The 16,021-nt window shown below is 45.5% G+C and overlaps 1 protein-coding gene across 11 annotated transcripts in view; it reads right to left on the bottom strand.

The window, feature by feature from the left end:
- The window catches only part of mast2 (microtubule associated serine/threonine kinase 2), a 77,489-nt gene that overhangs the window by 10,460 nt on the left and 51,008 nt on the right, over nt 1–16,021 (bottom strand). For 9 of the 11 annotated variants that reach the window (XR_015762633.1, XM_014967151.2, XM_088004771.1 and 6 more), the window contains 16 exons: nt 13,685–13,776; nt 9,874–9,949; nt 8,664–8,684; nt 8,146–8,224; nt 7,560–7,714; nt 5,189–5,264; nt 4,832–5,041; nt 2,135–2,236; nt 1,929–2,061; nt 1,777–1,844; nt 1,603–1,703; nt 1,315–1,523; nt 890–1,028; nt 688–820; nt 426–591; nt 249–350 (listed from right to left, as the gene is read on the bottom strand). Coding sequence is in view for 10 of the 11 variants with exons in the window: in XM_014967151.2 (XP_014822637.2) it covers nt 249–350; nt 426–591; nt 688–820; nt 890–1,028; nt 1,315–1,523; nt 1,603–1,703; nt 1,777–1,844; nt 1,929–2,061; nt 2,135–2,236; nt 4,832–5,041; nt 5,189–5,264; nt 7,560–7,714; nt 8,146–8,224; nt 8,664–8,684; nt 9,874–9,949; nt 13,685–13,776 (1,862 nt within the window). In the remaining variant the exon portion in view is untranslated. The remainder of the gene's footprint in view (nt 1–248; nt 351–425; nt 592–687; nt 821–889; nt 1,029–1,314; nt 1,524–1,602; nt 1,704–1,776; nt 1,845–1,928; nt 2,062–2,134; nt 2,237–4,831; nt 5,042–5,188; nt 5,265–7,559; nt 7,715–8,145; nt 8,225–8,663; nt 8,685–9,873; nt 9,950–13,684; nt 13,777–16,021) is intronic. The other 2 variants (XM_088004776.1, XM_014967153.2) reach the window with 2 other exon arrangements.

The raw sequence follows: 16,021 nt of genomic DNA, 5'->3' as shown, positions 1-16,021 counted from the left end.
TTGCCACCATCTAGTGGTCGGACTGTGTAATACGCCTGTCGGTTTCTAAATCTAAACTTTAAGCTAATATTGTGCAATAAAAACAGAGTTAGGAGGATTAATGTTTTCAACATGTAACAAAATAAACAACATGTGAACAAAATTCTAAAAGTTATTTCTAACTTTGGGGTTTGATGCTTTTTATCGACACTTGGCAATGAAGAAATGGAAATGAGAAACACCGGTTTCAGGAACAATAAAGCCGGTACCTGTCCCGAGCCGCTCCAGCGGGTTCTGGCGGAGCAGCTTAGCGATCAGATCCTGGGCGTCCTGAGGCAGCGCCTCGTCGCCCTCTGGCCACACGATTTCATCTGGGAGGGGAGCAAACAGGAAGTCAGTCAGAGGGAACACCCCATCCTGAGCGTCCGGTTCTGGTTGCGGCTCACCGCTGATGACCTGGCCGAACAGCTCCTCCGGCGTGTCTCCGAAGAACGGCGCGCAGCCCACCAGGAACTCGTACAGGATCACGCCCATCGCCCACCAGTCCACCGGCTTGCCGTAGCCCTGCCGCAGGATGACCTCCGGGGCGATGTACTCCGGCGTGCCGCACACCTGCAGACGGGCCACGCAGAAGAAGAAAAACCATGGAAACTCAGAACCCAACCGGACCAGAACCGAGCCTGATCCGGACCGGGCCTGGAGTGGTACCTGCTTGTCCAGGAACTCCCGGGTATCCTTCTCGATGTGGCCTTCGTACAGGTTGGTGGTCAGGCTCATCAGGCCGATCTTGGAGAGGCCGAAGTCCGTGAGCTTGATGTGTCCCAGAGACGTGATGAGAAGACTGAGGAGGACAGAGACAGCATGAGCCTGAGCTGGATCAGAAGGTTCTGGAAGGTTCCGGGAGTCTTACTTGTCGGGTTTGAGGTCTCGGTGCACGATGCCGTAGTTGTGCAGGTATTCCAGAGCCAGGACGGTCTCAGCAAAGTACATCCGCGCCATGTCGACGGGCAGAGCGCCAATGTTCTTCAGCAGCGTGGCGCAGTCTCCACCTGGACAGACCAAGCCGCAGGCGGATAGTCAGCTAAATACTTAGTTAGCAAGCTAACTATTTACAAGCAAATTAAACAGTCTGGCCTGAAGCAGCTAAACACTTAGCTAGCTAGTTTTGAGGTAAATATTTAGCTTTCTAATTAAATGCTGAGTTTGAAAGCTAAAAATTTATCTCCAAATTAAATATGTAGCTCTGAGCTAGCTAAACACTTTGTTAAATATTTCAGGTTCGGACCGGAACATGTGGGTCTTACTGAACAGAACCAGAACCTTCAGGTCTCTTACCCTCCACGTACTCCATGACCATGCAGAGGTGGCGCCGGGTCTCGAAGGAGCAGAACATGGAGACGACGAACGGGTTCTCGGCGAAGGTCAGGATGTCCCGCTCCACGAAGGCCTGCTGGATCTGGTTCCGCAGGATCAGGTTCTGCTTGTTGATCTTCTTCATGGCGAAGCGCTGCCGGGTCTCCCGGTGCCGCACCAGATACACGGCCCTGGACGGACAGGAGAGCCGAGAGTCAGATGGAACCGGGCCCAGTCGGACCAAGTCGGGCCCAGTCGGCGGCGCCGTACCCATATGCCCCGTTGCTGATCAGCTTGATGTTCTCAAAGTCTTCCTCTCGGGGCGTTTTGGGTTTGGTCTGCGGTGCGGGAGGGATGGCCGTGCTTTGGCTCTGAAACGGACCAGAGAGGCGTCAGAACCAGAACCCGACCCGGGAACTGGCCCGGTTCTGAGCGCTGACTCACGTCGACTGAGTCGTCGGTCTCGGGCGTCTCCGGGTTCCCGCTGTCGTAGCTGCTGAGCTGGGTCATTTCTGGAAGCAGAGACACAGCGACGACCCGAATGAGGCTAGAGACACCGGTTCTGATCACACCCAGGTTCTGAGGTTCTGGTTTACCCTCCAGCGGGTCGCGGGTCAGGCCCAGCTGGCTGATGATGTATCGCGGGATGTCGGACTTGATGCCCTGGCCCTCCTTGGCGTGGCCCTCGGCCGCCTCCAGGAGGTGGTAGAACTCCTCGGGGTCAAACTCCTGCAGAGGAAGAGGAAGGTCAGGAGGAAGGTTCTGAACAGAACGGGTCTGGCCGGTCCGGTCCGGTCCCTACCAGGCACTCCAGCAGTCGGGCCGGCCGGGCGATGATGATCATCAGCTTCTTCACCAGCTGGGTGACGAAGGTCACCTCCTCACTCTCTGAGCGCTCATGGGCCTGAAATGCACAGAACCGGGTCAGCGAACCGGATCGGAGCTGAGGTCAGAGGTCAGATATGAAAAAAACACAAGGATGGATGGATAAGAATCAGAAGCAGAGACAGATACTGTTCTGGTTCTGATCGACCCGATCTGTTTGGTGTTGTTTTAGCTAATGCGCTAACAGCAGAGCTAGTTTTAGCTTAAGCTAACTTTGAACATGTTTAGCACACTTAGCTTGCCCTAAGCTAACCTTTCCAGAGTTTTTGTAAATGCTTCTTCATCATTAGCTTCTGCCTAAAACCATGTGAATGTAGCGCCTTAGCTTTAGCAGAGCTACTTGGTTAGCGGTCCCATGCACTGACCGTTTCTGTATCTTATTGAAGCCGACATGATGGTGAGTACAGATATTTTCCATCAGGCATTCTGCTGGGACGCCTTTATTGAAACATTTAGTTTACAATCTTAAAATTAATTTTTTAATTCATTTTCCGTTTTAAACCCGACAGCAGACGAGTTAGTTGAGAAGTGAGTTTTTACTTTTTAGAACTTTCATTCCAGAAACTCCCAGAATGCTTCAGGAGACGGCGGCTTACAGGAATGTAAATAAAACGTCATCAGTTTTATTTTTAATCCCAGTTTATTTTAGATTATTAATCTGATCCAGTTAAACATCCAGACCTTATAAATGAGTTTGGATCATTTAAATCATATTTTGTGTTTCTTCCTGTTTGATGCTGTGTTGACCTGGATGCAGGTTGCCATGGTAACCACCGCCGGGTCGGATGAAAGGTGAGGCGGCGCCTGCCAGGCAGGTGATGAGGTCACGACCCGGTGAGGAAGAGGAGGAGAGATGAAGGCAAGGAGGAGATGATGCAGCTCCGCTTGGACAGAGACACTAAAGAAACAGGAAGCAGAATCGCTAAAGCAGTCCGGAACCGTGCAAAAGTCTTGGGTCACTCCATTCTTCTGTTTGGTTCCATCCAGATTTTTTCTCCACGTTTCTTCAGGATTCCTGAAGTTTTTTCCTCTTTTTCTCCTCCAGTTTGTGGCTTACAACTTTTGCACAGAACAGCAGCAGCTGATCAGAACCGCAGGTCCAAACCTGGAGCCAGAGCAGAACCAGAACCGCTGGACAAAACTCGGAACATCAACTCAACGGTGAAGCGAGCCTTCCTCCTCTTTATCTCCTCCTCTTCCTCCAGCCTCATCTGGGTCATGCTTCCAGGTTCAGCAGGATGAAGATCTCCCATCGGCCAACCGGTCCCGGTTCTGGTCCCGGTTCAGGTTTTGGTTCCAGGCTGTCCGGAGCAAATCACAGCCCAATGCCGGGGAGCCGCTGAGGTCATCCAGACAGATGTTCTCTCCTCTTCCTCAGCTCTGCTAAAGCTTCAGAACGAGCTTCACCCTCCTCTTCCTCACTGAGCCCGGACCAGACAGCCAATCACGGCCAGAGGAATCCCCTCAAGCCCCGCCCACGTTTACCGCCGGCCCCCCGCCGGGCGAGGAGGCCGTCCGTCAGCCGGCGGCGACCGGCAGGCTGTGAAATTAACTCCAGGAGTGTGTGTGTGTGTTTCCCAGACACACACACACACTCACTGAGCCAATAGAGACGTCTCCCACCGGTCGCCATGGAAACACGCCCCCAGCCCAGAAACAGGAAAACGGTCTGGAGCGTCGGGACTAGAACCGGACAGCTGGTGACATCACGCCGATGAAGATGAAGGAGACGATGAAGGTGACGGAGCGTTGCGTCACGCTGAGCCGATGGAAGGTAAACGGAGCGAAACCGGGCCGGTCCGACGGTTCTGGTGGATCCATTTAGGGGAAACGCCATAAATTTAAATATTCAATTAATTTTTAATTTCTACACTTTTCTGAGACGATAAAACAAGATGGAGTCACAACTAATTAATTCACTTCAGAGACGTTAACAGAAGAAACAGAAATATTTATATTTTAATTCCTGTTTCTACAATAAACTGCAGCTTCGCTTCATTAAGCCTCATGTGATCAAATCTGATTCATTTTCTTTAAATACACTTTATTATTGATTTCTATTAGTTTTGCTGCAAAAATTTTAAAAAAATTATTAAATAAGAAAAAACAGGTAAAAACAGCTGGAGAACTTAATTAGTGAATGTAATTATATTTATTCTATATTTTTTAGTTATATTTAAATGTTTTTTCTACAGTCAGTTGGCGTAATAAATTATTTTTCTATTTGTTAAATTTACTTTAGTGTTTATTCTTAAGTAAAGCAAATGTAATAATATTTGGTTATTATTAAACTCTAAAGCTGAAATCTGATTTTTAATAATAATTTTGCACCAATCAGGAGTTTTAATCAGCTTCTTAGAGGCAAAATAAAATAAATGTAAATATTAAAGCAGGTGCTGAATGCGCATAGATGAATATTATAACTGATTTAAATGATCCGAACAGGTTCAGACCGATCCAGACCGGTCCAAACCGGTCCAGACCGATCCGAACCGGTCCAGACCGATCCAGACCGGTCCAAACCGGTCCAGACCAGTCTGAACCGGCCCAGACCGGTCCAGACCGATCCGAACCGGTCCAAACCGATCCGAACCGGCCCAGACTCCAGACTCACGTCGTGCAGCAGCTTCTCCAGACTCTCCTGCAGCTCGTAGAAATATCTGGAGGTGATGAGGTCCTCTCTGCTTTTGTCCAGGCAGTCCCTGGACAGCTCGATCAGCTGGTGGAACACGAAGCTCAGGACCCCGTCGGCCAGCGGACGCACCTTCTCCGGCGCCGCCGAGGCCAGCAGCTCGGCCAGACGCTCCTCCATCTGGGCCGTGGCCTGGGGGCGGAGTCACGCAGAGGGGGCGGGACTTATAACTCCACGTCATTCAACAGTGAACTAGAGGATTATGAACTACGAATATCTGAAGCAGCATTTCTGTAAATCGGATCATTTCTGCCATGGAGGAATTAAAGTTTTCCAGACCTTTGGGAAGCGCTCCTTGTAGACGTGGTTCATCATCATGATCTCGTGGTCGAAGGAAACCGGCGAGCGTCCCGGGCTGCAGACACACGAAACATCAACCGGAGTGAAATATAACAAACCGTAAAGAATGAACATGAATTTTATTTTGTATTATTTTGATATTTAACATCAGCAGTCAGAGCACTGCTGCTAATACCAGAGCTAATGGTTAGCTTAGCGGTTTGGCGCTTCCTGCTAATGTTCAAACGTTTTGTTTTTAAATCACCTCCAAAGCTGATCTACTGGCTGTAAACATCCATGTGAATAAAGTTCAACATGTGAGTTGAAATTTTGGTTATTGTGAGAAGTTTATGTTTGATCTTTTTTTCACAATAATTTTATTCAAATCAAGAAACGTAGCAGAACAAAATGAAACAGGGACAGTAGAAAACAAGAGATAAACATAAATATGACAGAGTTTTAGAACATGCAAATTATAATCTATAATCTGGCATTGGGCTGTTGGCATAAATTAACATAAATTAAATTTAAGCTAGCGCTTAGCGTTAGCTTAAGCTAAATATGTTGGTGTGGTGAGTGGGAATATTTTTAACACAAAATAAGCAGGAAAATACAAGAAAATTTGATTTTACAATAAAATTACAAATTGTTAATTTATTCTGGTGATTCTGGATTCATAATAATTTCAGGTTTTGGCTTTAAAAGGTTAAAAATCTGCAAATGATCAAGAAAATAAAATATCTGCAGCTTAAACAAAAGTCAATGGCTAAATGTAAAAAAAAAAAAAAACACTGGGTGACTGAGATCCAGGATGAGTCATCCACACACACACACACACACACACACACACACACACACACACACACACACACACACACACACACACACACACACATCATGTGACCATGTGGGCGATGAGGTAAAGCCTGAAGTCATTTATCAGCAGCTCAGACTCCAATTACCTGCTTAATGAGGTGACAGAAAATGTCATGCAGTTTGTCATCACACACACACACACACACACACACACACACACACACACCTGGGGGTTTGTTTACGTCACCTCGTCTCCAGGCTGAACTAGTAACAAAAAATACTGACAAAATAGAAATAAAACTTAAAAATGTCAAAATATGATAAATACAACTTAATACAAATTATAAAATTTATATATATATATATATATATATATATTATAGCATAGAGAAAATTAAATAGTGTACATAATAATTTACTTGGCAATAAATTGAACTGACATTTAACTTTACTGTATATTATTATTGCTATTAAAAATGATAAGATATTAAATTATTAAAATCAATAATTGTTTAAAAAATATATGAAATTACAAATATTAAATAATTATTATATAAATAGAATAATTAATGAGCCATTTTTAATTATTGTTATTTGTAATAATTATAAAAAATATATATTTTAATAATACTTTAAATAAAATTAAGAATACATTATAATTTAATAAAAAAGAAGAATAGCAAAAATAAAATAAATTCAGACAGAAAATAGAAAATTATTAGTCTGAAATAATCCCATTACTTGTTAATATCAGATGATGATAAATATTATTCTGAATCGATCCGCCGCCATCAGGAGATTTAATCAAACCCAGAGCGCCGGACGGACGCCGGCCGCTCGCTAGGAAACAAAACTAAAGAGAATCTGTGGTTTACAGGCATCAGCTCAGACACAAGAGGGTTAGAGGCTCCAGCAGAACCGCTCCGGAACCGGCCCGGTTCCCCCGGCCTGGCTACGGCCCGCAGAGAAACCGACCAACCAGGAGAGAGCGTGGGAACATAAAGCAGAGCGATAACAGCTTAGTCAAGTTATCCATCATCATCATCAGGTTGGCTGATGAAGAGGAGGAGGTGATGAAGAGGCAGCTTGTGGTCAGTAATGTCTGATCCGTCAGCGATGGCGGCGCCTCCAGGTGGACAGGAGAGAAACTTGAACTGGACCGTTTTCTGGTTTTTACGCTTTAACTTTCAAATTAGTAGGAAAATGTAACTTCAGAGAGAAATGAGTCAGATTACTGAACAACAAGCAGATCGCCAGTTAAAGCCCCCAGAAAACATCCAGAAATGTCCAAGTGGGCGGAGCCAAGAGACACAGGGGGCGTGGCCAGGTGGGGGAACGTGGGGGGGGGGGAACGGTTACTTGGCAACTATGTCGTAACATTTAGCGACTTTTCAGATCCTTTAGAGACTTTTGGTGACAAAAGCAACCAGCAACTACTGATGAGAACAACTCCAGCAAAACTGACTCGCCATCGATGTAGCAACCTTTTGTTCTGAAAACGGGGCCAGCTACAAGTGTAGCCACCTGTAGCCCCTCCCCGCGGCGGCGGCGGTACCTGAGGCTGCGGGAGCGCGGCCTCATGGCGGGCGAGCGGCGGCCCTCCTCGTCGGTGACGCTCTCAGAGCTGAAGTGTTTGGTGAGGAAGTGCAGCTCGTCCGGCGTGGGCTGGAAGGGCAGCTGGTGGAGCTTCTCCTGAGATGAACAGGAGGACTGTGAGAGGAGGAGCACAGAGGGAGCACAGATTACAACCAGCAGCTACAGGTGGGGGCAGGGCGGGGAGGCTGCGTTTCAAGGCTATAAACCACAGAAGAAGAAGGAGGAAGAGGCAGGAATGAACTCCAGCTAAGATACACAACAAACGATGGCAGGAGGAAACGGAAACTCTGAAGCTGCTTCACAGAAACCAGTTCAAACTGGGATGAAACCAGTTAACCAAACTGAAACCAGCAGAGAAAACCAGATTAAAGATGAAACTGAATCAAATCCAAAATACATCCGGGGAAAATTGGCCTGCAAAAAGAACCGAATCCTGAAAAAACCCAGAATCAAATCCAACGAGACCAGAACAGGAGAAAGTCCAACAGATCGGTTCTGCAGACGGGGCAGCAGTACACACCCCGCCTGCGGGGCGGCGGACTCACGGAGACGGTGGAGCTCGGCGTGTTGGTTCCGTATCCGGATGACGGCAGCGAGGCCAGAGACCAGCGGCGGCCATCGGTCCTGCAGGAAACACATCCACCAATCAGAACCTCAGGATTTAAACAGCCAATCAGAACAGAGAAGATGAAGCATGAGCAGCTGGACTGATGAAGAGCCAGATGTTCTTCATCATCTGGCTGAATCCGCCACCAGCCAAGTTTCCTTTATATCCTACTAAAAGATCTTTGAAGTAATAAATTTAATTAAGCCGCCTGTGAATAAGTTTGTCTACGAGATAAATCATTAGAAATTATGTTCATAATCCAGCCAATCAGAGGAGACGTCTGTGTCTGATTCAGGCGTTGGAGCAACAAGCCCCGCCTACTTGGGCTTCTGACCACCGGAAAATGTTTCATTTGAATTTATTTAAATTAGTGTAGTTTTATGGAGACGCGGCTGGTGAGCAGAGGTTGAGTGGAAATGAGGTTTGATGCAGACGGAGAGGAAAGGTGTCAGTTACCTGTCGGCTCTGTGTCCGTGGCTGTGAGGAAAACAAAACATTTTTATTTCATGGTTCTCCACAGCTGGAGGATCCTGCATCAGGTCTCATCCTGATCCAGGATCAAACAGATGTTTCCCTGATTAAATCAACAATAAAATATTAATAAAAGTGTTTGAAGTGCTGTGTGCGATGTGCAGCTCCGCCACAGGGTGGCGCTGCAGTCCCAGCGCCCAGCAGCAGAGGTCAGCAGCGGGACACAAATGGATTTCCATTTTAAATCAGCGGCTCGTTGCCTCTGCTGCAGCCAGAAATGTTTGACGGGTTGTCATGGAAATACCCGGGGCGATTTAGATCAGGAAATGAGGCGTTTCCATGGAAACACTATCATTTCTTTTTAGTGGGGAAAGTTGATCTTAAGTTTTGAGATTTGGAAGCTGTCAGCAGACTGGAGGAGAGCAGAGAGATAAGAGTTATTAATCCCAGACAGAGTGACGCCTCCCGGCGATTGTCTGCATCTTTGGCTGCAGATCCAGACGGGGCAGCCATCTTTAAAAATACAGCCAATAATAATAATCTGGGTTATTTAGCCTGTAATACAACAAACAGAATGGGGGTCAAAATGATATTTTACCATGTTATTTATTCATCTATAAATGTTTTAAACTAAATATTTAGTTAACTCAGAGCTAGCAAGGACCGTCACTCTAGAGTGCAGATAAATATTTAGTTGGCAGGCTAAACAGTTAGCTTGCTAGCTCAATATTTAGTTTGAAGATTTAATTTGAAGCTAAATATTTGGTTAGCAAGCTAAATAAATAGTTAAACTAGATACTTAGTTTTCTAACTCAATATTAAGTATGGAGCTAAATTAGACAGTTTGCTAAATAATATTTGGCTTGAAGCTAAATAATTAGCTTGTTCCTAAAGATTTTTTTCAAGGTAACATTTATAAAAACAATGAATAACAGTGAAAATATTTATGAAGTGAAACTCCATTTCTTCCTCTCATGACAGATTAAACTAGAAGTTATTGCAGTTAAATTTTTAGCAGTAACTTTAACGACGTTCTTCACAGGATGAGCTGCAGACCAGCGCCTCTCTCTGTTTGCTGCAGATTCCAGACTGATTTCCATGCAGCAGTTTTTCCTGCAGAGAGCCGGAGCAGGTCGCTGCGGTTTAACACCCAGCAGCTCTGAAGCGTTTCTGTTCAGGTGAAGGAAGATCTCACCTGCGAGCCGGAACAAAGGAGAAATGCGCCGCTGTGTTGGGGGAAAAGTTACGAGGGCTGTCCAGTGGGCTGGTGCCTGCAAGACACAGAAAAGGCAAAAAACTAAATCTGCTTCAGTCCAACATTATCCATCTCTCTAGTTTCTCCTGAAACATTCTTCAGAACAAAGTTTATCTTTTTTTTACTGAATTAACAGATTTAAACTAATGAGAAAATAAAGAACAAAAATGAGTTTCCTGTCTGATCCAGACTGACAGCAGCTTTAATGTAATCATAATCTCTGGTATGTTGAATATTGTTTCATACAGTATTTAGCTAAAAACATGCAAAAATAGTGGAAAATATTTTACTTTAAATCTGTGAAAAATCCAGATTTAAAACTAAAATCCTGAAGATTTTAGTTTTAAATGTAGTTTCTTCAGATTTACCTGAATTATGTGCATTTAATAATTATGTGAATTATAATTATTAATTGTAATTAATAATTATATTAATTATATATTAATTGCAGGTTTTGTGACATGCAAAAAACCTTTTGCATGTCAAAATGTTTATTGTTCACAAAAAGTTTGTAAAAGGGCAAAACAGAGAATCTGGTTCTGTTGGGTTTAATCCAACAATGGAGAGTCTGAGCCTTACAGCTGCAGCTGGACTGTTGCAGAATCTGATCTCAGCAACACACTGACCCAAAGTGACCAGCGGTGACCTGCAGTGACCAGCGGTGACCTGTGGTGACCAGCAGTAACCAGTGGTGACCAGCAGTAACCAGTGGTGACCTGTGGTGACCAGCAGTAACCAGTGGTGACCTGTGGTGACCAGCAGTAACCAGTGGTGACCAGCAGTAACCAGTGGTGACCAGTGGTGACCTCAAACAGCCCCCCAGTAACACCAACTGGCAGACTGGCTTCATTAGCAGCAGAAATATAAAGTTCATCCTGTGAAGCAGCCTCTATACGAGTATACAGGGTAACCATGGAAACACACAGAAGCTGTTTTTCATTTTCAGTGTTTTGTGTTAGAAGTGAAGAGACAGTGACCTACTTTAGCAGAACCTCAGAACTATTCCTGCAAACGAGACGCATGCTAAAGCCTCGCTGACGCCGTGAGGCTGAGATAAGGAAACACAGAAATAACCAGAGAAACGCAGCGACTGACAGGAGGAGCGAGCTGTCAGGAAGACGAGAGGCAGAGACGCCGTCATCATCTGACCTTTTCCCAGGAACAGCCTGCTGGAAACCAGTAGGAGAGCAGGAGGCTTACTGGCACAGCAGCAGCGCAAAGAGGAACCAGTGAAGGCAGAAAACTATCCTGGATTATTGGTTTCATTCACCAGAAACATGAAAACCAAACGGCTTTAACCAGTTCATACCAACCCATCAGATAAATGTTAACGATTATTCTATTAGAAAATAAAAACCACGATCAAACAGAGCGGCTGCTTGGAAACGAGTTTAAGAGTCGAAACAATCACAGCGACAGGACCGTTAAGGTCAGCAGGCAAATTAAGATCACCATCAGGGCCACTGATGTTAACTGGTCGACACATTACTGTTTAACTACCACAGTAGTAGTGATGGGTCCAGCAACACCGGCGCATGCATCAAGCCCACAGACCAAACCCGGGTCGGTGGCGTATTGGTTTCAGCGAGTCACGTGACCCATACAGGAACTGTTTCGAAATGACACTGGATGCCAAACTGTGTTTATAAGGAAGCGAGTCTGTCAGTCTGTCAAAAGCATTAGCCAAATAAATTCCTGATCTTTTACATTGTCATCTATGGAGCAGCTTCAAACAAAAGGTTTGCTCACTGTGGGACCATTTTGATCTTATGTTGGAAAATAAATTTGTTTTCATTTTTGTTGTTTCATCCGGTTCTTGTCAGCTTCTACTTGATCTGAACCCAAATTCAGCTGAAACTGACTCTTAGTTTACTTTCATATCATGTTCTGCAGGTTAAATGTCGCATTTGTTTGACTAAACTGTCTTATTTAAATAAATCCACCTCCTCAATGCTGAGGCATCATGAGAATGAAGCCCCAGATAAACTCAGATATGCAGCCATTCCACAAATGACTCAGGTGCTTTTTATAAATTATTTCACATACAGTGATCCCTCGCTGTAACGCGGTTCTCCTTTCACGGTTTCGCTGCTTCGCAGATTTTTGTGTGCAGTTTTTTCCCCCCAGTGTTCTGCGTCCTGATTGACCGAATGATTGGTAAAAACAGTCTCTGCGCTTCCTCAGTGCCAATAACGTTACGGTGTTTAATACAGATTGGCCACTCAGGAGATGGAAACTGAAACTTTCAATGTCTGCTGGAAAAAGAAAAAAAAAAAAGCTGTGGCCAGAGGCAGCAGAACCGGACCGGAGGCTCAGATCCGTCGCTCTGCCGTAGATCCAGCTGTGGATCTCTGGGCAGCTTGGAGGAGACCCTTTAATGGATCCGGATCACATTAAGGCCCGATGGATGAACATCCGCTGACCTGAAAACAGGTTTTGTTCTTTGGTTTCAACGTAGAGTATTTATTTATGCTGTGTAATAACTGTAAAAAATAAAGGCAATTACTTCACGGTTATTTTCGGAAAGCAACCCCTAAGAAAAACAAGGGTTCGCTGTAAATGTAGTTCTTACTTCATTTTTTCTACAGCAGAAGTTTTGTCAAAAAAGCGTAACAGGCTAAATTTCAAAAGGTTGTAAAAACTTTTTTTTTCCAAATAAAAATGTGTGGGAAAAAACAGTCCAAGCATCCTCATCCAGACACATTCACTTAAATCTTCACTTTATGGTTCATGTTCACATTAGTTATTGACTGTATATCAAATATATTTTAAATGTAACTGAAGATATGACATAATACAACATATAATATTCAATAAAATACAAAGACTTAAATCTTATTGTATAGACTAGGTCATCAAATCACTACGTTGCCTGTAGGAATTTTTAATGTCCAGCAGGTGTCAGTATTGAGCGACACAGTATCAATACAGTGTTGCTATGAGTCGAAACGCCTCATGACGCCTCATTTACCCGTCACTACATAGTAGTAATTTGTTGACTAGTAGTCTACTAGGGCTGCTGAGGTCATCTGCAGGAAAATTAAGGTCAACCAGAGGAGCATTGAGGTCACTAATCAGACATAAAGTCCTGGTTCTACCATCTCGCTCCATGTTCAGGTTACTGTTGTCATGCCAAGTCACTCATAAGGCCGTCAAGGTCAGCACCAGGATCCTCAAGGTCGATAGTAAAGCCACTAAGGTCACCTCAAGGTCACCTCAACAGCCCCATTACTCCTACTGAATAGGATCGCCACGTCCTGGATGAGTCTGGGTTCAGGGCAGATGTTCGAATCAGCTGCTCTCAGGATGTTTGCTTCTGGGGTCAAGGACACATGACAGCGTTACCACGGCAACGCAGCATCAAAGGATGCAGGAGGAGGAGAATATCACTGCTGCTTCCTGCTAATGTTGAAAGAAGCTGAAAATAGAACCTGATCTATTCTGGGTCCAACTGATCTTCATCTCCTCAGAACCAGAGTCTTCCTCCCTGCTGCGTTACCAACCGGCGCCGATCAAGGACCGAGCAAACATTTAGTCTGAAGGATGTTTCTCTTTACTGTTCAGCAGGTGGCGCATCACTCAATAATCATGTTTTCCTTTGTCTTCCTAAATATTAATATTTTAACTTTTAATCCAGAGAAACAACTATTACCGTAGCAAAGCTGTTAGTTGAAGGTTTCTCGAAAGAAATGATCCAGTGATGATAAAAAGCACTCTGCCCCCTGCTGGTCGGAGGCGGTGCAGGTGTTACCTGTGTGTCCGTGCAGCGGGGAGTGCGGCCGAGGAAGAGTCGGGGAAGTGCTGGACGTCACGATCAGACTCTTCCTGTTGCTGGCCCGGCAGCTGTGGACACAAACACACAGCTTCAGGTTAGCAGCAGGTCAGCACAGGTGAGTGGCTCCGCCTCCCACCTGCAGGAGCCATTGCAACGAGCCAATCAGAGTTCCTAATTTCTCCTGACTGATTCCCAGTCGCCATTCCAGCACAACGCTGGTTCCAGCGATTTGATTGACCGCAGCTGCTGCGAAATGCCCCGACGTCGCCATGGTGACGGCAGCAGCACCAGCAGGTCAGAGTTACTGATGGAAACATTACAGACCCGGCGGACCGTCACAGAGACGGGAACGCCTGATCCGCACCGCGGCTACGGAAACCCAGACAGGACAATTACTGCTGTTAGACCAGAGACGTGCGACCTCGTTTATTAAACCGTCAGCAGCAGTCAGAACCCGGACCCGGCTGCCGGTTCTGGTGGAACCAGTCAGAACACACACGGTGTGTGATCCGGTAATTGTCCTGTCTGAACGCTGTAATCAGCCGACAGGAAGAACAGCCTCCATGTTGGCCATTACAGACGCTTCAACGCCTCCAGAACCAGAACCAGAACCAGCCGGACTCTGTTCCTGCTTCAGTACAGCTCAAATATTTACATACACCGAGGTGATACATGTGGCGCTGTTACAGTCAGAGATAAACAGACATTTTCATCATTTTATCCATTTATTTAAACGTCACAGGCTTTTTACTAAGATCCAAACTAAATGTTTCGTTAGAGAACTAAATATTTAATTAACAGGCTAGACATTTTTAAATTAGTAAATTATCTAAATATAAACTTCCAAACTAAATATTTAGTTTGAAACTGACATTTATAAATGAATAAATAACATAACTTTGAAAAATAAACTAATTTTTTCCTCTTATAGGAAAAAATAAACAACCCAAATTATTGATATTAATTTTGTATCTTTCCAAACGGCTCATCTGAGCAAAAATCAAGTTTTTTATTAAAATGAATTGATTTGAGCCAAACTTTAACTGAGCAGGTTTGTATTTCAAAGCAGGCCCACAGCATGATGCTGCCACCACCAGTATTGAAACAAAATGGCCTCCTTTCTGCTGACTGACGGCCGGTCCGACCGGGAGGAGCAGAATCAGAAGCGACCCGTGGGTTGCCAGGTTGAACGGCAGAGCCGCGGGTTGCCAGGTTGGACGGCTCAGCCGCGGGTTGCCAGGTTGGACGGCTCAGCCGCAGGTTGCCAGATTGGATGGCAGAGCCGCAGGTTGCCAGGTTGGACGGCTCAGCCGCGGGTTGCCAGGTTGGACGGCTCAGCCGCGGGTTGCCAGGTTGGACGGCTCAGCCGCGGGTTGCCAGGTTGGACGGCTCAGCCGCAGGTTGCCAGATTGGATGGCAGAGCCGCAGGTTGCCAGGTTGGATGGCTCAGTCATGGGTTGCCAGATTGGACGGCTGAGCCGTGGGTTGCCAGGTTGGACAGCTTAAAGTCTCCAGATGGAGAAAGCAATGCTTTGGGTTTGGATGCAGATCAGAACTCAGGTTTCCTGCAGCCTTTAAATGCACCGCTAGCAGAAGCTGATAAAAACCAGGGTTCCTGAACGCAGCAGAGCTTAAAGTAGGTCTGAGGTTATAAAAATCAGCCCAGTTTTACATTGCTTTTTTAATAACGATGTCAGTTTCATCTCAAACAAACAAAACAAACTGAAATGCTAAAGAGCTAGCAGACGTGGCTAGCTGCAGCTAGCTTGTTCTCTGTGTTTCTTTGTCGTATCTTTGAGCCCCAATACTCCGGGTCAGGAAGGAAATATTTCCCGTTTCATGAAACTCGGTGGCCCTGAAGCTTCTGCTATCTGGTTATGTTGTGGAAGTCGTCGGTGTTTCAGGAAGTTTATTCGCCGTGGCTGATCGGTTTGTTCTTTCTGTGGAGAGGCAAGCTGACGCAGAGCTGAGCTCCGGTTCTCCAGGCAACGGCGGTACGGGAGCTGCAGTGGCCAAAACACTGCAGACGCTGCATGCAAGGTTTCCCCAGAAAACCGGGTCAGTCCGGTGGCTGGGCGCTAGGGCAGTCGTGTTTTTGAGTTTGAAAATATCACTTGATAATTATGTGTTATTGAAAGATTGTAACATTAATACCTGAACACCAAATCTAAACAAACAAGCAATGCTTAGCCTGGTGGGAGCACAAGTAAAGCCTGGTGGCCCGCCAGGCTTATAATACACCGGGGGAAACCATGTGCATCGTTTCCGTATCACAGATATCAGCTGATTCTGTGAAACTCAGTCCAGACTGGA

The sequence above is a fragment of the Poecilia mexicana genome, unplaced genomic scaffold (assembly GCF_051168715.1).
Source record: "Poecilia mexicana isolate PSO_F unplaced genomic scaffold, ASM5116871v1 scaffold_4, whole genome shotgun sequence".
Taxonomy (NCBI): domain Eukaryota; kingdom Metazoa; phylum Chordata; class Actinopteri; order Cyprinodontiformes; family Poeciliidae; genus Poecilia; species Poecilia mexicana.
The sequence above is the reverse complement of the archived record's forward strand: the minus strand, read 5'-3'. Positions and strand labels throughout refer to the sequence as shown.